This window comes from Lathyrus oleraceus, chromosome 7 (genome assembly GCF_024323335.1).
Source record: "Lathyrus oleraceus cultivar Zhongwan6 chromosome 7, CAAS_Psat_ZW6_1.0, whole genome shotgun sequence".
Lineage (NCBI taxonomy): Eukaryota > Viridiplantae > Streptophyta > Magnoliopsida > Fabales > Fabaceae > Lathyrus > Lathyrus oleraceus.
This window is the reverse complement of record NC_066585.1, coordinates 540,293,856-540,318,559: the sequence shown is the minus strand read 5'-3', so window position 1 is coordinate 540,318,559 and position 24,704 is coordinate 540,293,856. Positions and strand designations below refer to the sequence as shown.

The window sequence follows — 24,704 nt, the reverse complement described above, 5'->3', positions numbered from 1 at the left end:
GTGTTCGACCATGTTAGTTATATTATTCTCCCCCCCCCCTAAAGTTGTTTTATTGGACATTCCTAAATACTTGGTCGGTGTCCTAGTCTCTAGGCACCATAACTATTGCAGGACCATTATGGGTTTGGTTCCCTTCGCATATCCTAGGTGAAAGTTGTTTGAAGGGAACTTGATTAATGGGTGGTGGCACAACGGGCGCCAAAGGCGCCCTAAAAAAGTTAGCAACTCTACCCATATGATAGGCTAACTACTAGTAACTTTGGGTGGTGTTCTGAATCAAAGGATGAAACACCATACATATTTGTTGCGTCAACATGTTCACAATTTCATGGTTGCTCTCGTCCATTTGTTGCCTCATTGTCGCTAGAGAATCAGTAGTTAAGGCTAGTATTATAGGAGAACCATATTGAAACCCCTTGTGGTTTCCCCATCCGACCAGGGTTGCTTATAGAAGATCCTGACGCCAAATATGGATTGAGGAGTGACGTTATTGTTGTAGCATTATCTGCAAACATCGAAGTGTGACTTTGTAACCCCGACATCATAGCAGTTGGCATGCCATATGGATAATCTCTAGTAACTAAGAGCAAAGTAAAACTTGGGACATGTGGGGGATTAAGGTCCCCCACAACTATCGAAGTAGGTCTGGGATAGGTTGGTATGCTTGTTACCGCTGGTAAGGTAGCCACCACTTTTGGCATCGGTGTAGAAATTAGTTCCATAAATAAGATGGGGCCTATAAATCTAACAATGTTTGTTGTCCCTATTGTACCAATTATCGTAGTAACTATTGGCTCAGGGTCTGGAGCATCGTTTCGGGCACGAGAAGTTTTCTTTAGGTTAACCATTTCTTCTAAGATCCTACCACTCCTGAAATGCATATGACGTCGGATATTGAAAATATTTCAACGATAAAATAAAGCAAATAATGCGGTAGTTTCTTATAAAAGAAAAGTATTTTTTTTGCACAGAACGCGTCTAGTCGGGCTTTCCATTTGTTTGCAAGTGTTTTTAACGAACGATCACGAGTTTGAGAGACTTTGAGATTAATTTAAAAAATCTTGGGAGTATCTTTGTGCAAACACATTTACAAGAATGTATGTGTATGATGTTACTACGAATGTCTGGGTGCAAATAGACTAAAAGTAAACTTTAAAAACAATAAAGCTTGAATTAAAGTAAAAGAAGTTTAAAGTGAACAACATTAAATAAATGCAGTAAATGACAAAATAAAATGATGTTTCAATTAAGGAAACATAGAAAAGTACAAAGAAAAGGGGCGCAAACTTACATATTACTCATAAACTGTTTCACACTTTGGTTTGAGTACTCCAGTTCTATAAAGAAAGTATATGTAATTTGCGACCTCGATTACAACATATGAGTCTGCTATATATACTAAACTAAAACTAACTATTTTCGAAAATTTACTCCTAGAGAACTGACACGTCTTCAAATGCATGTAATTCGTCTTCCAATGTACTGCCACGTCGTCAACCCTTTGAAACTACTGAAAACCATTATCCCATGTTCTTTAACTATTCTTAGCGACTAGTAATTGAAAGTTCGTCGAAGATAGTTGTTGATAATGCTAAGTCCCTTTTGTCTTTGGTTTTCTCAATTTTCTAAGTCTTTTGAGCTTGTCGAAAGTCTCATCCTCGACATGGTGTTAAGTGTTTACCCATGTTTGTTCATGTGACTCCTCCAAACCTTATCTCAAGATCTTCTCTTAAGATTCTTTCAAACCACATCTCAAGATGTCATTCGAGAAGCCTTAGTCGACGTAGGCTTGTTGTCAGCTCTTGTCGATTAATACTAACACTTAGCATTTCACTAATGTAGCATTCATTTGACTTTTCTACTAAGTAAAAATCGCAGACTAACAAAGTTAACATCCCAGTTTTAGAAAATTGAGAGAACACAACCGAAGTAAAAATTGTGTTCAATTTAATTTAAAAAAATATTGATCAACATTTCATGTTTGTTTTCCTAAAACCTGAGGTATAAGATGATTTATAAAATAAATGCGCAATTTTAGTTCTAAATAAAGCATAAATTTGCAGGAGCTGGGAATCGAAGCTCAAGCCCTAAGCTATATTTTCGTTGGTTCGATTTATAAGTTGGTTCGATTTAAGTTAGCGGATTTACGGGTCTATCTGCATCCATAAACACCCCTATTAAGAATAAGATTTAATTTTTAAAAATAAATAAATACAATGACGCGTGTCAGACCATTTGACTTCGGTTCGTGAAAGTTTTGTTATAAAATGTATTATTATAAATAGTGAATGAAATAAGAATTTCATATTTTTTAATTTTAATATAAAATAAATCAATTATAATGGAAACAAATCTGCATTTAAATAGTTAGTGGAAAAAAAATAATATAAAATAAACCAATAATAATGGAAACAAATCTACATTTAAATAGTTAGTGGAAAAAAATTAAATTTTTTGACAAACTAATAAAGAAAGGTTAATTTGGAGAAAAAAAAAGTAAAAATAATTAAGTTAAATTAATCCTTATTCTGTGTTATATATAAGATTATACAGAGGAATGAGCAGAGGATACAAAAAGATGAAAATGCAATGGTTTTACATTTGTACAGCAACTTTATTTGCATGCTACGTTTTAACGAAGTTAGTGAGAAGGTTTAATGGATGGTACTATCATCTCAAACTAAGAAACAAACAATACCCTTTGCCTCCTGGTGACATGGGATGGCCTCTTATTGGAAATCTTTTCACATTGATCCAAGATTTCAAAAATGGCCAACCTGATTCTTTCATTACCAACATTATGCTCAAGTGACTCTTCTCTTCTTTATTCCTTCATGTTTATATTTTGTATTACTGATTTAGTTACTTTGCTTTTATCTTTTTTGATCAGATATGGACGAAATGGTATCTACAAAAATCACTTGTTAGGAACTCCAAGTATCATAATTTGTGAGCCTGAGATGAGTAGAAGAGTGCTCTTAGATGATGTAAACTTTAAACCTGGTTATCCGAAACCCGTTGCGAAGTTACTACAATCGAAATTCGCAGTGGATGGATCTAAAGCCGATCATAGGCATTTTCGAAGCCAATTTACTCCTCCCATTGTGGACAACAAGGGACTCGAAATGTTCTTAGAACGTATCGAGGACATTGTTGTACATTCATTAGAAGAAGTGTCTAGTATGAAGCATCCCGTTGAGCTGTTGAAAGAAGTGAAGAAGGTTTCTTTTACAGCTATTGTCCATGTTTTCATGGGCTCTTGTAATCACAATGTTGTTAAAAAGATTGAAAGTTTATTCGAGGATTTGATGAATGGCTTGAACTCTCTTCCCATTAATGTTCCTGGTTTTACTTTTCACAACGCACTCAAGGTATTACTACAATTATGTGTCTCTGTTAAGTCAATTCAGTTGATAGTAGTTGCAGAGATGCGGATTCTGCAACATTTCAATTAATGTTTAACATTTGCATGATATTATTATTGTAGGCACGGGAGAAGATAGTGAAAATATTAGAACCTCTTGTGAGTGAAAGGAGTAAGAAGATAAAAAATGGGCAACATGAGGGAGAGAGAAAAGATTTTATGGATATTCTATTAGATATGAAAGATGTGAATGGTAGAAAAATGGAGGATGGAGATATCAGTGATTTGTTAATAGGACTATTAGCTGCTGGTCATGAATCTACAGCTACTGGGATCATGTGGACAATCATATACCTTACAAACCATCCACATTTCCTCAAAATAGCCAAGGTATATTCACTATTTTTTATCTGTTTTTATTTGAGATTTTGACGTTGCTTTGTCCTTAAAAAGAAGAGAAATTTCATATATTATAGGAAGAGCAAGAAGAGATATTGAAGACAAGAGCAGATTCGCAGAAAAGATTGAGTTTTAGTGAAGTAAAAAAAATGGTGTATCTTTCTAAAGTAAGTATATAGCCATTGATCAACATCAATAAGATTTAACATTGTACCATTAGTTATTTTTTGAGTTAAAAAAAAACTATAAGGTTATTATATGTTTGTTGTAGGTAATCAATGAAATGTTAAGATGTGTGAACTTCCCCTTTTCAATATTTCGGGAGGCTAAATCTGATGTTCACATAAATGGTATTTAATTTTACATGCAGATTATTATCATTTCTGGTTATCTTCATTTATTGAAAGAGATGTGTGTTATTTGTTCGATATTGAAAGGTTATCTGATACCAAAAGGATGGAGAGTGTTAGTGTGGATAAGAGCTCTTCATATGAATTCTGAATATCATTCAAATCATCAACAATTTAATCCATCCAGATGGGATGTAAGTTTGATAATATATATATTAATTTAGGAAACATTTTAGAAAATTTTTAAAAAGAATTTTTAAAAATGATACTTTGATTGTGCAGGATCATACAATTAAAGTAGGGACCTTTCTTCCTTTTGGAGCAGGAAGTAGGCTTTGTCCGGGTAGCAACTTAGCAAAACTTGAAATTTCTGTATATCTTCATCACTTCCTCCTTAATTACAGGTAAACTTTGATATTTCATACTCGTAAAACTGGTATTTAAAAAGTAGTTTATTTTTGTTATTAGTAATTTGTGTATTTTATAGGTTGGAGCGAATGAATCCAGAATGTTGTAATACTAACTGGCCAATCTATTTGCCAACTGATAACTGTCTTTCTAAGGTGATAAAGGTTGCACGTGTTTAGCTACTTGTTTGTAAGCTACTATATTAGTTTGTCTTTCTTATGTTCAGACTCATGAATTATTTTGGTTAATGATGTTGTTTTAAGTTTCTTGTAATGAAGTGAGTAAATTCACGGTATTGTTAAAAGATAGTACTAACAGTGCAGTAACAAAAAAGTAGTAGGATAATTGTATCCAATGAAGCTATTGGAACCAGCTCTTGGGACTGTCGCAGACAAAACAATGCAAATAAGTTTGTAGAATCCGATTAATTACCTCAGCTTCTGTCCAACTCAGGATGATATACACAGCTAAAAGCGAGTCTGGTACCATTCGACTTTGTAAACCCTCGATCTTTGTCATTAACATTTGATTTGGAGCTAGGGAATGTTGGATATTGTGATTATTGGAAATATGTAGCAGCACTAGAACAAAGAAGTATTGTTGAAGATCGTATTTGAAAATTCAAAGCGTGTGAATTTCTGATACACTCTTCGAGCGAATGTCAGCTCCAAAAGAAGAAAGAAGAAAGAAATTTAGAGAGAAAAAGGGGTTTCTTGTCATTCAAGATAACCCAAAAGGGTTCACAAGTACAACTTATATGAGCTCATCATTCATCCTAACCACTTTCGTAAATCTAACAAAAGGATGGGTAGGTTGTTCTGTGCCAATTGTTGGTGAAAGGCCAATAAAAACGGGTCTGAACTGTTCTCCTTCCTAAGTAGTTATACAATCCCAACCGTGGGGAGGAAACCAATGCCATAAGAGCCGTCGAACACAAATTCTCGTCATCTGTCCACTCTGCTGGTACCCTGGACAAGGCATCAACCACTTGGTTAGAAACCCCCGGTTTGTACTCTATGCGGAACTGAAACCCCAAACGTTTCCTCACATATGTTTGTTGATCCGGTGTTTGTATCACTTGTTGTAGTAGCTCCTTAATACTCTTGTAGGTATTGGCGCCATTTAAGGATGAGTTCAATGATAGCAAGAAGTTCTTTGTCTTATTTGTGGAGTTGGGTGTAAGGTTAGGGAGAATTGGGGTGGGGGTGGGGGTGGTTAAATGCGCTTATTTGTGGAGTTGGGTGTAAGGTTAGGGAGAATTGGGTCGGGGGTGGTGGTCAAGTTAAATGCTCTTATTTGTGGAGTTGGGTGTAAGGTTAGGGAGAATTGGGCCTGATGCAGAAGAGGGCCCACAAGACAACTTTTAACATGCGCTGGATTGTCATGTAGTCACGCCTCATACGTGCGTGCCATGGCGAATGTCGCCATCGGCGTTATAGGGTTATGGAATTGCAACTCTCGCCGGAGATTTCATTTCATAAGCGGTTGGACCAAATCGGTGTTAAACGACCGCCAAGAAAATGGATCAAGACGGTAACAAGTGATGTTGCATCTCCCACTAAAACCAAGCAGCGACACACCCTTCTAAATGAAACGAAATGATTTGGAGTCGAGAGGCGTTCGGTGTGTCATGGAATGTGAAAAATGACTCGATATGAAAGATCCAATCAATGGGGTTGGAACCATCAAAGCATGGTACACTAAGCTTCATTGTACGAGAAGCAGCGTCGGAGAACCCCTCAGATGACATCGGTGTGTGGAGCTTCAAATTAGCAATTTCGGTATCCACCTCCAAAAGATGATTGTGTAGTGTGTTGTGAATTTGATTTGTGTGAGAGGTTAGCGATGATTTGAGCAATGCACGAAGGTCAGCAAACTGAGCATCAAATTTGGATCGAAGGTTTCTCAGGGGTCCATAAGGAAAGCATCAATGATACACCGTAGTACAGTGATGTGATGTATTATTGAGAAAAGAGGTTTCTTATCATTCAACATAACCCAAAAGGGTTCACAAGTATAGCTTTTATGAGCTCATTCATTATAATCACTTCCGTAAATCTAGCAAAAGAAAATACCAGAATTAATAAACAAATACATGGTTAATACATTATCCTCTGGTCCCTTGGTAGAAATCATAATCTTTCATCCACACAGGTTGGTTGATTTTGCGTTTAGCTGGAGCTGATATCTCACTTGGGCCTTCCATTTCCTTCTTGGGTTTAGTGACTGATATTGGACCTATGTCCACTTGTCTTGTATCAATTTCACACTAATCTTTAGGTTCAATTCGTCCATACCAGTTATTATATATCAGATGCAATGAGGATTAATTGAAAATTTCCTTCCGAATACTTTGAATACCTTAATATGAATTGCACAAACACAATAAACATATCTTTTGATAATAAATTATAGAAAAATGTTTCCTACACTTTACTCATGCATTAATAAAATAAATGATGATTTAAAATAATTAAAATGATAGAGAAATGGTTGTGTATGATTCTATTTCAGTGTTTTTCTAATTTTCAAGTGTCCCTAAAGTTCATACAACTTGACAAAGAGAAACACCTTTTAAAAATAAATTTTATAGATAAAAAGGTATAGCGCAATATTACCTATACCCCTTACTAACGGATTAGGAGTCGTAGGATCTACTATTTACGTTTTTCCTACGGATTTGGCGGTAGGTATAAAGCTTCGTGTAAACTTTAAAATGGTTTGGCTATTGGTTTTGGCCGTAGGTATAGAGCAAAGTAAAATAAATATTTTAATCCATGATTTTTACCTTTTTATATCTATAATATTTATCCTTCTTGTTTATCATATATATTTGTTTTTCAATTTTTATGCATATAAATACAATTCATACTCGTGATGTTTAATTATATATAAATTTATACTATAAAATTAATCAAATTACCTACACCATAAAAAGATATATTTATAATTGCAAAATAAAAAAAAAGCTTCCCACCATATATGTATATATTGAAAATGAACATAATGTCTTACAAAATATAAAAAATTAACTATGGATAAATCATATCAATCCTTGAGTAATTTAGAGCATTATATTAAAAAATATATAGTTTGTCAATAACAAAATAAACAAATTGTTTCCCATAAGAGTTTAGTTTCCATCTACAAGTCTTATTAGTAGCTTCTAATCTTCACCTGTAAGAAATAAAAAGAACAAGAACAGAGAAGTAATAACACAATTAAACATAGATACCTTCATTCCAAAAATAATAGCATGTATTAACTTTAGTAAGAATTAGTTAGTATCATTTTCATTATCTTCATTGTTGCCTACACTATGAGAATTTGAATGGCCAGGAACACTAGAAACATCACTAACCTATTACAAAATTTATTGATAGAAGTTAGTGTTAAATTAATTAAGCAACTTGTATTTTTATATGGAGATTAGTAAATTATGATATACTTGTATAGCCGTTTGAATTATATCTTTCATGTTTCTCAAGAAAATCAATGTTGAATCAATGTCATGACATTTGCTAACAAGCTCTCCATATGTTTAACTATCTCACATAACTTCATTTTCTGACACAGAGCCACAGAGCCTCATGTTGCTCACCGTTCTCCGTAGCCATTAACAACATTTCTTCATTAAACTCACTTTTGTAATGTGTCTGATGGGACCACTCAAGACACTCGTTCCTGTAATGGTCAAATTTGTGACAATGAAAGCATTCAACTGTTTCCTTGCTTCTTGAACTATTGTGTCCTCCACCTCTTCCCTGATAATTACCACAACCTTTGTTTCTTCCTCAACCATAATCAACTCCAACCCTTAGAGCTTGATTATTTGTGACCGTTTTTCTGACCAGCTTCTGTTCGTGCACTAGCAAAGAGCTTTGCAGCTCATCAACAGTCAATTCATTCAGATCCTTAGACTCTTCTATTGACCACACCACATAATTAAACTTGTCTGTAAGAGTCATAAGTATTTTCTCAACAATCTTCACCTCTTCAACCACTTCTCCACAATTTCTCATGGAATTAGAGACAATCATGACTCTGCCAAAGTAGTGGTTAATTGTCTCTCCTTCCTTCATCTCCAACACCTCAAATTCTCTCCTTAAAGCCTGAAGTTGAGCTCTCTTAACCATGGCACTGCCTTAGAATTTGGTTTTCATGGATTCCCAAATTTCCTTGGCAGTTCCCTTCTTTGTAATCGTCTTAAAGACAGTTTTATCTATGCTACTAAATAGATAATTCTTAGCCTTAAAATCTTTTAGCCTCATTTCCTCCAAAACTTTAGTTTATTATGTGGTTGGTGTTGTTCATGTGGCCGATTATGTGAAACCCTCTTTCACTACCTTCCAATACTCCTTGGAACGCATCAAGTTCTCCATCAAGAGACTCCAGTGATCATAGTCTCCATCAAAGATTGGAATGCAAGCCTTCGCGAAATTTGCGTCACCCATTCTCTCTTCTTCTGGTACACACTCACTCTTTATGGTTCCCTTCTCAATCACCAGATTGTTGTCAGTTTTTGTATAACCGCTCTGATACCATTTGTCAAAATTAACAAATGAATTGCGAGCTCAAAAAGTTGTGTTATTCATTAATTCAAATCAGCAATATATACTACACCAATTACAAAGTAATTGCCTCCTAAATACTTGGTCCTCAATGCATAATTACTGCTACTAACATGCAAACAACTTTGACTTAACAACACACACTAATTGTTAGCAAAAATAAAGGATTAAAAAATACATGACTGGCTCAACATGTCGATTTTTTTTATAAAAATAACTTGTATTTTCAATTTAAATCCCTAAATAACCTGTTTTAAAAAAAAAACCAAAATAACCATTTTTCTTAACTGATGCGCTAGTTCAACTGGCGCATCCAACTAAACATAAAAGGAAGTGCCCAAAGCCTTGGCGCATGCATGCAACCAATGCATGTAGGCGCCACATGCATTGGCGCATGCATGTGCGCATGTGTGTATGTGTCACATGCATTGGTGCATGCATGTGTTATGCATTAGAAAGCATGAGAGTATTTGGAAACAACTTGGAAAAGGTCTCATGCATAAAAAGTGCATGAAAAATATTTTTTTGTGAAAACTTACAGTATAGGTTGACATATACGTCTACAGGTCGACCTATAGAAATATAATTTTTACAATATAGGGTTTCGTTTAAAGAAGTAGCGTGAGAACGGTGAATTAAAACGACATTGTTGGTTACTTGATCAATCTTTGATTAAGGATTTTGGAGGTGGTAGAATCAACATCAAACCTAGGGTTTGTAGGATTATACCTAAACAAGTAGTACGTTATACAATATTAATTTATGTAAATGAATTCAATTAAAGTGTTTTAAATACATCATATATGTTCTATGAGTCCATGTCATGCTTTATAACACCTTTTAAGAAACCAAAGAAAGTCCAAAATAGTGTGAAACATGCATTCCCTTAAAACTTGTCAGAATCGATTATTGTGTACGCGTGCACGTTGGAATCCATCGTTCTGCGTTTCTTATGCATGCAGTCTGTGCAGGGTCTAGTCACATCAAAATGAAAAACAAATAATTAAATTATAATTAAATTATTTTATATTTTATAACAACTTTAAATTGAATATTATGTTTTATAACAGTTTTAAATTGAATATTATGTTTTATAATAGCTTTAAATTGAATATTTTATTTAATTACGCCATTTTAATTGGCGTATATGTGTTATAAAAATAGAAAAAGTCCAAAACACATGCACTCTCTTTAAAAACGTCTCAGAATTGATTATTAAATTTAACATTTAAATGACTGTTTCATTTGTACTCAACCTAACTTATGTTTGATCTCTGACCTACACACCCTTCAATAGTCAGTGCATACAAAAATATTGATAATGACTGGTAGGATCCTCCGTCGATGCATGTCTTCTGCATTAGACATATCGTTCAGAATTTTATACGGGAGATCAAAGACAAAACATTGCGGAAGAAGGTTGTTAACGCAGGTTACGCATTATCAGAACCTTCTTTCAAACACTACCGCAAAGACATCAAATTGTCAAACGCATATGCAGTACGGTGGATCGACAGTATTCCATTGGAGAAGTGAACTAGGGCATGCGACAACATATATGAACGATGAAATGCATGCGCCAAAGGCCTATGCGCCACACACAAACACACATGCATGCGACAGATGCATGAGCGCATGTGTTAAACTACACCTGCATGTGCCAACAACCATGACGCCTTCATGCAATGTCATTGGAAGCATGCGCCAATGGAACTGACGTCTCCTTTGAAATGTAAATGGATGCGTCAATTCAACTGGCGCATCTATTTGAGAAAAATGATTATTTTAATTTTTTTTTGAAAAAATAGTTATTTAGGAATTTAATTTAAAAAATATGATTATTTAAAAATAAAAAATCCAACCTGTCATATAACATAACTTAGAGAATTATAAATAAATATAAACCTAAGAGAAAAAAGAAAAACTATTAGCATTATTACTTTGAAAAAAAGTGATCCCAAATATACTCAGAGAGGTTACAACGGTCATATTATCATTTAAATTGATATTACAAAGAGAAAATAATAAATATGATTAGTATAGTAGGCCTATACGTAAGATATGGATTGAATCCTAGAGTAATGATTTCCACTCATTTAATTTAAGTAACATTTATCTGTTAAGTTATCTAATCTACCTAATTTCAAACGTATTCGTTAACTTTATTTTACATATATATAATATTTTTAAAATAGTTAACCTAACTATATTATTTATAAATAAAAATTCATTACAATAGTAAGAATAATTGTTTGGTTTAAAAATAAAACGAAAGTATATTATTTTTTAATTCCCGACAATTGTATGCCATGATGCAACCTCCCATCATAAACTTCTTTTGAAAAATATAAGATAGAGGATGCGACCTTGAGGCATCAAATTTTAGTTTTATATATATAAGAAAAAGGAAAGTCATAATAAAAAAAATTATTTAACAAATAAAATTATTATAAAAAGTTGTTTAATAAATTAATTACAAAAAATAAATAAAATCTATGTGTGGTCTAAACTTAAGAAATAGTAAAATGAAAAGATAATGATATAATTATGTGTAATTGAAATGGCTCCATCCACTTCATATCGATTTCAGCTTTTTCTATACCTCACAGTCCACCACCTTCTCTAAAAAGATGTGGAGGTTGAAGATAGCAGAAGGTGGTAACGATCCATATTTGTTTAGCACAAACATCTTTGTTGGAAGACAGACATGGGAGTATGATCCAGAAGCAGGTAGTGAAGAAGAGAGAGCTCAAGTTGAAGAAGCTCGTCGTCATTTCTATGACAATCGCTTCAAAGTAAAACCATGCAGTGATCTCCTATGGCGTTTTCAGGTAACATATTATTTCTAATGATTTAACCAAAGATAAAAATAAGGATTTATAATAGAACTATATATAAGTTAAAACTTCTCTATCTATCTCTAGAAGTTGGATAATATTATATTTTTAACCAATCATTTAAATTATTTAAATATGAAGGGTTTTCAATATAATTTATTTTATAGATAACTCTATTTAATTTTTTGTGATGGATAGATAAAAATTTCTTTTTTATTTTTGCTGAAATAGCACATGAGTGAAGATCAATTTGAATAGGCATACTTAAAATTAAAGCATAAATTAATGGCTCATCTAATTTATACCTCTACTGTATTGATCTCATAATATTTATATCATATTTATTGAGAATGTAATTCATGATGTCGGAGTATGATGTTATCGAAATATTTAATTGTTGGAGTGTCGAGGAGTTAGCCTTGATATAGATTTTTACTTAAGTCTAATTTTACAGTGTTAGCAGAATTAGATATTTGGGTTTTGCTTGGGGAGCAAGCAAACTCAATCTATAAATAGGGAGTAATCCCTATTATTGTATAACACATACTTGCAGTTGGAAAGAATATAATTCTCAGTTTGAGAGCAGAGAGAAACTCTGCAGAAATTTCTTCTTCTTTTTCCTTACTCGAAAATTCTAATTTTTCTTTTCTTCTCCAATTCAATTTTGTTTCTTTTCATCATCAATTTGCAGTGAAATCTTGCAATCAAAGTATGATTGATTCACTCGAGTGAAGAGTGAAGAACAAAAGGAGTAATCAATCATAAAGACTGATTCTTGTTCATCAAGATTTGGTTCGGAATTCATCAAGTTATGGTGAAGTTCTTAAAGAGAAATTAGCGAATTTCTAACATCTGATATATAAAAATTGGCTGAGCGATCCGTGGGAATCTTGTGAAGGAGAGAGTGATACCGCTTGCAGCAAACTCGGCGGATGAAGAAAAGGTTGCACATAAAGAATTAAAGAAGAAAGATTACAAAGCTCTCTTTATGATCCATCAATATGTTGATGCGGACAATTTCGAAAAGGTTAGCGATGTTGAATCAACGAAAGAAGCATGGGAAATTCTTGAAAAATTGTTTGAAGGCGCTGAAAATGTGAAAGAAGTGAGGTTACAAACTCACAAAAGAACGTATGAATTGCTTCAGATGAAAGACAATGAAAGCATAACTGATTTTTCACTAGGGATACAAAACTAGTTAAGCAAATCAAGATATATGGAGAAGTGTTGACATCAAGATCAGTTGTTTCAATGATCTTGAGGTTATTGGCTCTAAAGTCCGGCCACGTGGTAGTAGCCATAGAAGAGTCAAAAGATTTGTCAACATTGACAAAGGAAGAGCTTCAAGGAACACTTGAATCTCATGAACAAAGAATGGATGAAAGAGTTGCAGGCAAGTCGAAGAGTGATGGCTTTACATGCATAATCGGCAAGAGAAAAAAGGTAAAGGGAGGTGGCTCGACAACAAAGGTAGAAAAGGCTACAATTATTCAACTGGCCGAAATTAGCAAGAATGAGATTGGTCAAATTAGAGAAAGCCTGCATACCAAAGCAACCAAAGAAGTGGTGTTGCAGGTAGAGGAAGAGGTGGTGGTCAAAAAACCTGACAAAAGTCACATTCAGTGTTTCAACTGTCAGAAGTATGGTCACTACTCTAGTGATTCTCCTAAAAAACAAAAGAATCAAGATAATAATGTAAAGTTTGCAGAGCATGAAGAAGAATAGATGTTGCTGATGGTCACAACAAGAGATGAAGAAAGATTCCATGACCAATGGTACTTGGACTTAGGATGCTCATCACACATGACTGGTAGGAAAGATTGGTTGGTCAACATAAAACCCTCATTGCAGAACATGGTAAATATTGAAAATGGAAATACTCTAGCAGCTGAAGGTATTTGGGATATTCTGATTATGAGGAAAGATGGAAAGAGGTTAGTAATTTCCAATGTATTGTACATATCAGACATGAAAAGTATTTTTCTCAGCATAAGGCAATTGGTCAAAAAGAACTACAAAGTGTCGATCAAAGACAAAATGATGAGAGTTCTTGACTCAAATGGAAAGTTAATCTTGAAAGCACCCATGTCTCAGAATAGAACCTTTAGGATTAAATTTAATGTGATGGAGTACAAGTACCTTGCAACTGCAGCTAGCAGGGATGAATGGATATGACACTATAGACTTGACCATCTCAATTTCAAAGACATCAGAGATTTGAAGAGAAAAAATATGGTTTCAGGGTTACCAAAAATCGACATTCCAAACAAGGTGTGTGAAGAATGTGTGCAAGAGAAGTAACATAAGAGCAAATTCAGCAAGGATACGGGAAATAGGTCGAAGGAAATTCTCGAAACCATATATTCTGATGTATGTGGTACTATCCAGGTGGATTTGATTAGAGGTAATAGATACTTTGTCACATTCATAGATGATTTCAGTCGAAAACTATGGACTTACCTGATCAAGAAGAAAAGTGAAGTTATGGAGGTATTTATCAATTTTAAATCTATGGTCGAAAGACAAAGTGGTCGAAAGCTCAAGATTTTGAGGACTGATGGTGATGGAGAATATGTGTTGAAAGACTTAGACATGTTATGTGAGAAAGAAGGGATTATGCATGATGTGGTGCCCCTTACATTCCATAACACAATGGAACTGCAGAAAGGAAGAATAGAACCGTCATGAATATGGTAAGAAGTAGTTCAAAGGCAATCATCTACCCAAAGAATTACGGGGAGAAGTTGTGTCGACAACAACATATATTTTGAACAGATGTTCGACGAAGAAGCTATATGGAATCACGTTAGAAGAATGTTGGTCTGGTGTCAAGCCTAGCTCGAGCTATTTGAAAGTATTAGATCTATAACACATAGATACATGCCTGATCAGTTAAAAAGAAAACTTGATGACAAGTGGAGTCAGATGATCCTAATAGGATATCATTCGACTAGAGGTTACAAATTGTTCGACCAAGTGAACAAGCAAGTACTCATCAACAGGGACATGATCATAGATGAGCTTAAGGAATGAGATTGAACTGAGAATTTCAATAAGGATTCAGTGAGAATCTTATGTGAAGAACCAGCTAGTGAAGTCGAAAGATAAGTTCTACAGGAAGAAGTTAGAGGTCAAGCAAGCACAAGCAGACCTCAAAGAACAAGACACATGCCTACAAGGTTGCAAGAATACGTGATTACATCAGACGATGTGATCAATGACGAAGATGAGTTGGTACATTATGCTTTCTATGCATATTTCGAACCAGTCAATGCAGCTAAGGCATTGAAGGATTCGAAATGGGTGAAAGCAACGAATGAGGAACTAGAGTCCATCGAAGTCAACAATACTTGATCATTTGTCGAATTGCCTCATGGCAAGAAGAAGATCGATGTAAATTGGGTATACAAGGTGAAGTTGAATCCCCAAGGATAAGTAATTTGACACAAGGCAAGGCTTGTGGCAAAAGGATTTCTTCAGAAAGAAGGAATCAACTTCAATGAAGTTTTTGCACCTGTTGTCAGGATCGAAGCAATCAGGTTGATTGTTGGTCTAGCAAACATGAACAATTGGCACATATGTCAGATGGATGTGAAATATGCATTCCTAAATGGCCCTTTAGATGAAGAAGGTTATTTTGTACAACCGGTTGTATTTGTGAAACATGGCGAAGAAAGCAAGGTATAGATGTTGCATAAAGCCCTGTATGGACTTAAGCAAGCTCCAAGAGTTTGGACTAAGAAGATAAATGGTTTTCTAGAGGAGAATGAATTTGTGAAGTGCACAACTGAGCATGGAGTATATGTAAGAAGAAGCAATTGTGAATTGCTTATTGTAAGACCCCAATTTTGACCCTAAGATCCCTCATGGCATCATAACATTGCATTTGCATAGCCTCAAGGATCATGAGCATCTTGGTTCCCTTTGCCTTTGGGTGGGACTCCTTGTGATTGGTTTGAGATCACCAAGCATGCTTGAATTATACATCATTGTTTCTCTTACTTTTGTTTACTAAAAAAAAAAATAATAATAATAATAATAAAAAACGAAAAAACGAAAAAACGAAGAAAAAAAACGAAAAAACGAAGAAAAAAAAATGAATAATAAAAAATAAAATAAAAAAATAAATAAATAAATAAAATATAACAAAAAACAAAAAAAATTGGACTTGAGCCTCTCTCATTTGAGCCCACAGGTCCACAAAAATCAGGTTATAAATTCAGAGTTTTAGTGAAACAAAAGGACATTTCCATTCCTATTACCCTGGCAGGAAAAAGAAAGTGAGAGAAGAGCTAACAGAGTTCAGAGCAGCCTCCAAACCATGAAGGGAACTCATCGGCAAAGAACCAATTCCCTCTCATATAAACCCTCAGATTGCTCTGCAATTGGTTGCTTTTTGTGAGCTTTTTTGTGAATTTTAATGGCATGATTCATGTGGTTACATTTTGATTTGGGGGCAACTCTTGATTACCCTATCTTGTTTCTCTAACCTGTTTGTTGAGTTTTTTTGTGAGGGCTCACATGACTCTTGCAGAGATGGCCTGGTGTTCCACTTTATTTGTGGGATACCACCTGGAGGTTTATTCTGATTACATGTGCTTAATGGATTGAGATATTTGTTTGTGACTGCTTATTCCAAAGGATGGGAGCTACTTGGATCATCAATATGATCTCAAGAGGGGAACTCCTAATGTGGTTTTATTTTCTTTTCCCTTATCTCTTGTATGTTTAGGAATTTAACCCTTTTTTTTGTTTCCCCATTCTAACCCGAGCCGAAACTTTTTGTGCAAACAATAACTTTTGTTTTCAACATTAGAAACCTAAGTCTTATGCTTTTGATTTTCAAACTTATTTTTCATAACACTTATTTTGAATTGAACCTTTTAATCCACTTTAACCATATTTTTGTAAATACTTTTAATTGGTAAATATAACCCATTCAAATACTTTTTCTGGTTTCAATGGCCACCTTCTTAATCAAACCTTTTTTTATAACCATTAGCTATTAGGTTTGAGTTATCCTTGAGGTAGATATAATACTCACCTTTATCCTTAGTGATGGACAATGAGTCTTCCATGCTTATTATAGGGTTAACCCCTCACTAGCATGTTGAAGCTATCCTCACATGGTGGATTTGTGGTTTTAGGTTGAGTTTTCTTCTTTTGATAACAAAAGACCTTAAGGTTTTTGGACCAATCAATTCACCAACTTTTTTTGAATTTTTTTACCCCGAACTACGAGGTTTTGATCCTAATCTTTTTTTAAGATGGTACGTAGGCAATGGGTTCATCCATTCAAACACAAAATGTAAATAAATTTGTATATTCTTTTCTCATCCCTTCAATCATGTTTGCACAAATAAATTTTCACAAAAAAAAAGAAAAACAACAACCTTACAACAAATGTGAAAAGGACTCCCTAGGAGTACCTAGGATGCTTTGGGTGCCTAACACCTTCCCATTGCATAACCAACCCCCTTACCCAGATCTCTGACATTTTTACTAGTTTTTGATTCGATAAAACTTTTAGGTTTTTGTTCGCTTTCTAACCATTCCTTTGGATAAATAGAAGTGCGGTGGCGACTCGACTTGTATGATTTACCTTGGAGTTAGTCAATATCTCTAATGATAACGAATACCCCGCTACACTTATACTATGTCTCTATGTCGATGACCTCTTGATAACAGAAAGTTGCAAGAAGGAGATCGATGACTTCAAATATGACCTAAGTGAGGAGTTTGAAATGTCAGACTTGGGAAATCTCTCATACTTCCTTGGTATGAATTTTACAAGAGTAGTACAAGATTAATGATGCACCAAAGAAGATATGCAGGTGAAATACTCAAGAGATTTGAGATGCAAGATCGAAACCCAACTTCGACTCCAGCTGAGCCCAGATTGCAATTGTCAAATGACATAAATGAAGATGATGTCGATCCAACATAGTACAAAAGACTCATTGGATAATTTTGATACCTTTGTCACACAAGACCTGATTTGGCATACATTGTAGGTATGGTGAGTAGATTCATGCGGAAGCCAAAGGTATCACACCTAGCAGCGACAAAGAGGATACTAAGGTATCTAAAAGGAACTCTCGACTATGAAATTTTGTTTCTTGTAGATGAAGAAGAAAAAGAATGCAAGTTGATGGGATACACCGACTCAAGTTGGTGTAGCGATGCTAAGGATAGAAAATCCACAGCGGGCTATGTGTTTATGTTAGGTGGTACAATAATTGCTTGGAGTTTGAGAAAGGAACCAGTAATGGCAATGTCGTCATGTGAAGCAGAATACATGGCTGCTTCTCTTTGTTCATGTCAAGCAACATGGATGGTGAATTTGATCGAAGAGATTACAGGGAAGAATCATGGAGCAATTACCATGAAGATCGATAACATGCCTGAAGAATCCAATAGCACATGGGCGAAGCAAGTACATCGAAATGAGGTTCCATTATCTTCGAGAGCAAGTGGTAGAAACGAAGTTGAATTTCGAACACCGTAGAATTGAGAATCATATTGCAGATATCATGACGAAAGGACTACATGTCGAAGTGTTCAAGAAATTAAGATCTATGATAAATATAACTTAGACACAATGAATTAGGTGGTGTGTTGAGAATGTAATTCATGGTGTCGAAGCATGTTGCTATCGAAACACCTAGTTGTCGAAGTGTCGAGGAGTTAGCCTCGACATGGATTTTTACTTAGGCCTAATTTTGCAGTGTTAGTAGAATTAAGTATTTGGGCTTTTCTTAGGGAGCAAGCAAACTTAATCTATAAATAGGGAGTAATCCTTATTATTGTATAACACATACTTGCAGTTGTAAAGAATAAAATTCTCAGTTTAAGAGCAAAGAAAAACTCTACAGAAATTTCTTCCTCTTCTTCCTTACTCGTAAACTCTAATTTTTCTTTTCTTCTCCAATTCAATTTTGTTTCTTTTCGTTATCAATTGTGCAGCGGAATCTTGCAATCAGTATGATTGATTCACTCGAGTGAAGAGTGAAGAACGAGATGAGTAATCAATCAGAAAGATTGATTCTTGTTCATCAAGATTTCGTTCACAATTCATTAAATTTTGGTCAAGTTCTTCAAGAGAAATTAGCGAATTTTCAATAATATTTAATCAATGTATATAAATTGAGATTAATTGAAATACACTGTCAGTATAAAAGGGTTTTACAACATCACTTAATTATAGACGTTGGATATTAAAAGAAGTTTAACTTTTATTTTAAAAATCTATAAAGTAATACAAACGGATGATGGTGATGAACCGACAGTGTAAAACTTTTTACACTGACAGTGTATAGTAATTAATCTCATATAAATTTTAAACATAAATAAAATAAATAGAATGATTAATGATTAATTTGTTAAATAATTCATATTAATTATAAATATATATAGAGATTAATTGTTAGGCACTGTCAGTGTAAAACATTTTACACTGTCAATACATCACAATCATCTGTTTGGGTTACTTTACATGTGATTATAGAAAAACTCAAATTTCTCTAAAAAATCAATGGTTGTGATTAACTGACAGTGTAAAATTTCTTTATACTGTCAGTGCATTTCAATTAAACTCATATTAATCTCAATTTAATATTTTTCACTTTAAATTTATGATAAATATGAATTCAATATATATATATATATATATATATATATTGAATTCATATTTATCATAAATTTAAAGTGAAAAATATTAAATTGAGAATTTAATTGATATACACCAACAATGTAAAGAATTTTTACACTATCAGTTAATCACAATCATTGATTTATTTAAAATATTTGACTTTTATTTTAACCACTTGAAAAGTAATACAAACGGATGATTGTGATGCATGTAAAACTTTTTACACTGACAGTGCATACCAATTAATCTCTTACTATAAGAATTTAATTGATATACACCGACAGTGTAAAGAATTTTTACACTGTAAGTTAATCACAATCATTGATTTATTTAAAATATTTGACTTTTATTTTAACCACTTGAAAAGTAATACAAACGGATGATTGTGATACATTGACAGTGTAAAACTTTTTACACTGACAGTGCATACCAATTAATCTCTTATTATACGAATTTAATTGATATACACCGACAGTGTAAAGAATTTTTACACTGTCAGTTAATCACAATCATTGATTTATTTAAAATATTTGACTTTTATTTTAACCACTTGAAAAGTAATACAAACGGATGATTGTGACGCATTGACAGTGTAAAACTTTTTACATTGACAGTGCATACCAATTAATCTCTTAATATAAATAAAATAAATTAGATAGTTTAATTGAAAGAAATTATTAGTTTAGAAATTAAAAGAAAACAAATACTTTGAATTAGATGAAGTAATGTGTTTTTTGCTTTTTATTTCATGAGATTGTTGTTGATATTGTAGGTTCTTAGAGAAAATAACTTTAAACAATCAATAGGTGGCGTGAAGATAGAAGATGAAGAAGAGATAACATATGAAAAAGCTACAACAACATTGAAAAGAGGCACACATCACTTAGCCGCATTGCAAGCCAGTGATGGGCATTGGCCTGCTCAAAGTGCAGGTCCTTTATTTTTCATGCCCCCCTTGGTAAGTACATACTCTCTCTCTCACACACACAAAGCGTTTATGTAGTAAAATGGTGTCGTGTATTTACTTTGTAAAGAAAAGTATATTTAATCATAATCAAAACTTTTATTCATTTGTATTTATTTATTTACATAGATGGATGAATGAAACCCTAGTTAACCAAAACTAGTTCATTTTCTACTTGTAGGTTTTATGTGTCTACATTACTGGCCACCTTGATTCGGTATTCCCACAAGAATACCGTAAAGAGATTCTTCGTTACATATATTGTCATCAGGTACACTTGATCATTTGATTTTAACAAACATTTATTTACTTATTTAAATCATAAAATTGGAGGGTTCTTACTGTTATTGATCATGAACAATTTGTAATGACCTTGTTGTGGTTTCATTTGAAGAATGAAGATGGAGGGTGGGGGCTTCACATTGAGGGTCATAGCACCATGTTTTGTACTGCACTCAACTATATATGTATGCGGATTCTCGGAGAAGGGCCTGATGGTGGTGAAGACAATACTTGCGTTAGAGCAAGAAATTGGATTCGTCAACACGGTGGTGTCACACATATACCTTCCTGGGGAAAAACTTGGCTTTCGGTATCATTCTTTTCTATGCAATATAAAAACTTAGAATTAACATATAAATGTGTATGTTACTGATAAAAAATATCTTTTATCAATAGATACTTGGTGTATTTGATTGGTTGGGAAATAATCCAATGCCCCCTGAATTTTGGGTCTTACCTTCATTTCTTCCTATACATCCAGGTTTAATTTATTGGTTTCGTTGTGATATATATATATATATATATATATATATATATATATATATATATATATATATATATATATATATATATATATATATATATATATATATATATATATATATATATATATATATATATATATATATATATATATATATATATATATATATATATATATATATATATATATATATATATATATAAAAGTAAAATGTTTATTTATTCAATAGTTTGTTTATTATATCTCATTTTCCTCTTTTATTTATTATAGCTAAAATGTGGTGTTATTGTCGATTGGTATACATGCCTATGTCTTATTTGTATGGAAAACGATTTGTGGGTCCAATCACACCGCTCATCTTACAGTTGCGAGAAGAACTTCATAATCAACCCTATGAAAAAATTAATTGGACGAAAGCACGTCACCTATGTGCAAAAGTGAGAACCATTATCTTTAATTAATGACAATGTGTGAATTTACATCTCCTTTTTAACATGGTTGGGGGGATTATGATCCATTTTATGTCTCACAGGAAGATATTTACTATCCGCATCCTTTGATACAAGATATCATATGGGATAGCTTGTATATTTTCACCGAGCCACTTTTAAATCGTTGGCCTTTCAACAAATTGGTTAGGAAAAGAGCCCTTGAAGTAACAATGAAGCATATTCACTACGAGGATGAGAATAGTCGATACCTTACTATTGGTTGTGTGGAAAAGGTAAATAGTATAGAAATTAAGGGTATGCATCAGCTCAAACTAAACTATCTCATAGGTTTCATTCAAAAGTACAGTATTAACATGTATATATTTATCAGGTTTTATGTATGCTTGCTTGTTGGGTGGAAGATCCAAACGGAGATGCTTTCAAGAAGCATCTAGCAAGGGTCCCTGATTACTTATGGGTTTCAGAAGATGGAATGACCATGCAGAGTTTTGGTAGTCAAGAATGGGATGCTGGTTTTGCCGTTCAAGCATTGCTTGCCACTAACCTAATTGAGGAAATCAAACCTACACTTACAAAAGGACACGATTTCATCAAAAAGTCTCAGGTATACTTAATTTTTGATTACTTAGGTAGTGGTCATCAAGAATTTAAACAATACTCATTCTATATTTATTTTATATAAAAACTTATATTCTTATGTCACACAGGTTACAGAGAATCCTTCTGGAGATTTTAAGAGTATGCATCGTCATATTTCTAAAGGCTCGTGGACCTTCTCTGATCAAGACCATGGATGGCAAGTTTCTGATTGTACCGCAGAAGGTTTAAAGGTAGCTAAAAATATACGCTATGAACAACTTCGTTTGTTAATAAGCTTTCTCATGTATGTTAATAAAGGTAATATTGTGTGGTGTTTCAGTGTTGTCTACTTTTATCATTGTTGCCTCCAGAAATTGTGGGGGACAAGATGGAACCTGAAAGGCTATTTGATTCTGTCAATCTCCTAATGTCTCTTCAGGCAAGTAATGTTAAATTTATTTTGGTTTTCTTTTAATTAGTTAACAGATTAGTTGTTCTCTAACCTTTGATCAATGAAAACTCAGGGGTTTTGGAAATGAATTTGATCATTAATGTTTGGTTTACTTAATTAACTTTGGACACAAGTTCCTTTTATGAAATAATTGTAGAGTAAAAAAGGAGGTTTGGCAGCCTGGGAGCCCGCTGGAGCTCAAGAATGGTTAGAAGTAAGTATTTAATTAATATGTAATCATTGATTGAGGAAACCTATTCATTGCGTAATAAACTAATTAACTTTGTAATTTTCTTAGCTACTCAATCCCATTGAATTTTTAGCGGACATTGTAGTTGAACATGAACATGTTGAATGCACTGGAACTGCAATTCAAGCTTTAGTTTTGTTCAAGAAGCTACATCCAAGGCATAGGAAGAACGAAATAGAAAATTTCATTCTCAATGCAGTTCGATTCCTTGAAGATGCGCAAGCATGTGATGGTTCATGGTATGGAAACTGGGGAATTTGCTTTACTTATGGATCTTGGTTCGCTCTTGGTGGTTTAGCAGCTGCTGGAAAGACTTGTACCAATAGTGAGACTATTCGAAAAGGTGTTAAATTTCTTCTCGCAATGCAGGGAAAAGATGGTGGATGGGGGGAGAGCTATCTTTCATGCCCAAAAAAGGTTCCTAATTGAGTAATTATAACTAATTAGTTACCAATTATTGGCCAAATTCAAGACGAGTTAACAAAAGTGATGATGTCTTACTAGATATATGTTCCTCTGGAAGGAAGCCGGTCAAATGTTGTACACACTGCATGGGCCCTTATGGGTTTAATTCATGGCGGCCAGGTTTAATTCCGTTGTTTGTGTATCTCATCATGAATTAAAAGTCGAAATACTAATTTATTACCATAAATAACTACAAAAAACTTTTTTTCTTTCTACAGGCAAAAAGAGACCCTACTCCTCTTCACAATGCTGCAAAATTGCTCATTAATTCCCAGTTAGAAGATGGTGATTGGCCCCAACAGGTTCTTCTTAATCTTTTGATATTTAACACCCTTGCAGGGAATAAGTGTTATAGAACTAGATTTTCCAAAATATCATTATTGTATTTATTCTATCTCATACAATTATTAGTTTTCTGTCTTATTTCAGGAAATCACAGGAGTAGTCTTGAGAAATTGTATGCTGCATTACCCAATGTATAGAAATATTTACCCATTATGGGCTCTAGCTGAATATTCTAGACATGTTCCATTGCCTTCCATTGCGTTTTAACTGCTAAGAAATATTGTCGACACAAAAAGTACAAATTCAAATTATTATACAATCAAGTTGTCTGGTCAAGCATATTTCTCACATATATTGCTGAAGTTTTGTTACATGTTCACTTATTTGATGATGGTTGTGTTCTTCCATGTTTTTATGTCTCACCAATTTCCCAGCTTATTGTTTTAGTTGGCGAATGAAATGGATCATGATTTGCTTTTCAATTGGTCTTTATATTTTTTGTAATCCATTTCATCTCTGCGTTCACATTCTTCAAGTATCATTCTTCCATTTGATACTTCTGAAGTGAGATAGGTTGTCAATTTCTTCATCATAACTATTCTTAGAGATTTTGTTAAAACTAGAGATTGAGATTAAAACTTCTCAAAAAGCCACAAAAGTGTTAAAACTCAATCATTTTCAATTCTATTTGTAGTTGTGGAATACTCAACCCAAAGAGCATAATGTTAGCTTTATTTATCATCGATCATAATCATCATTTGATTAGTAAAATTTATAACTTGAATCTAATTTGGAAAACAATTAACTTTTAAGGTACAGAGTGATTTAGGCCCTGTTCCCTTTCTAAAAACAGTTTTTTTTGTTTTTAAAAATTAAAAAATTAAAAATGTATTTGGTAAACTATTTTTGAAT

General features: G+C 33.6%; 2 protein-coding genes across 3 annotated transcripts; both read left to right on the top strand.

Annotated features, from left to right (window-relative positions):
• Positions 1-2,578: 2,578 nt before the first annotated feature.
• On the top strand, positions 2,579-4,818 carry LOC127107170 (beta-amyrin 11-oxidase). The gene is made up of 8 exons (XM_051044462.1): positions 2,579-2,808; positions 2,891-3,371; positions 3,488-3,754; positions 3,841-3,930; positions 4,035-4,113; positions 4,201-4,307; positions 4,396-4,517; positions 4,601-4,818. The coding sequence occupies exons 1-8, from the start codon at positions 2,579-2,581 to the stop codon at positions 4,698-4,700; spliced, it is 1,476 nt and encodes a 491-aa protein (XP_050900419.1). The 3' UTR covers positions 4,701-4,818.
• Positions 4,819-11,631: 6,813 nt separating this feature from the next.
• LOC127107167 (beta-amyrin synthase-like) lies at positions 11,632-24,128 on the top strand. 2 transcript variants are annotated; one of them, XM_051044460.1, is made up of 15 exons: positions 11,632-11,923; positions 20,353-20,538; positions 20,726-20,815; positions 20,939-21,136; positions 21,223-21,307; positions 21,581-21,747; positions 21,843-22,034; positions 22,133-22,366; positions 22,470-22,592; positions 22,682-22,780; positions 22,950-23,006; positions 23,091-23,281; positions 23,412-23,459; positions 23,547-23,627; positions 23,726-23,815. In XM_051044460.1, the coding sequence occupies exons 1-14, from the start codon at positions 11,723-11,725 to the stop codon at positions 23,611-23,613; spliced, it is 1,938 nt and encodes a 645-aa protein (XP_050900417.1). In that variant the 5' UTR covers positions 11,632-11,722; the 3' UTR covers positions 23,614-23,627; positions 23,726-23,815. The 2 variants fall into 2 exon arrangements, with proteins under 2 accessions (XP_050900417.1, XP_050900416.1); XM_051044459.1 differs by adding an exon at positions 23,937-24,128 and having other exon boundaries at positions 11,634-11,923; positions 23,091-23,459; positions 23,726-23,809.
• The last annotated feature ends 576 nt before the right edge of the window (positions 24,129-24,704 follow it).

Excerpts from the sequence above, each read along its gene's own strand:
- LOC127107167 (XM_051044459.1), top strand. The coding sequence starts at position 11,723 with ATGTGGAGGTTGAAGATAGCAGAAGGTGGTAACGATCCATATTTGTTT. Across the intron at positions 22,367-22,469 it reads ATTTCATCAAAAAGTCTCAG|GTTACAGAGAATCCTTCTGG; the intron begins GTATACTTAATT and ends TATGTCACACAG. Across the intron at positions 22,781-22,949 it reads ATCTCCTAATGTCTCTTCAG|AGTAAAAAAGGAGGTTTGGC; the intron begins GCAAGTAATGTT and ends AAATAATTGTAG.
- LOC127107170 (XM_051044462.1), top strand. The coding sequence starts at position 2,579 with ATGAAAATGCAATGGTTTTACATTTGTACAGCAACTTTATTTGCATGC. Across the intron at positions 3,931-4,034 it reads AAATGGTGTATCTTTCTAAA|GTAATCAATGAAATGTTAAG; the intron begins GTAAGTATATAG and ends TGTTTGTTGTAG. Across the intron at positions 4,518-4,600 it reads CACTTCCTCCTTAATTACAG|GTTGGAGCGAATGAATCCAG; the intron begins GTAAACTTTGAT and ends TGTATTTTATAG.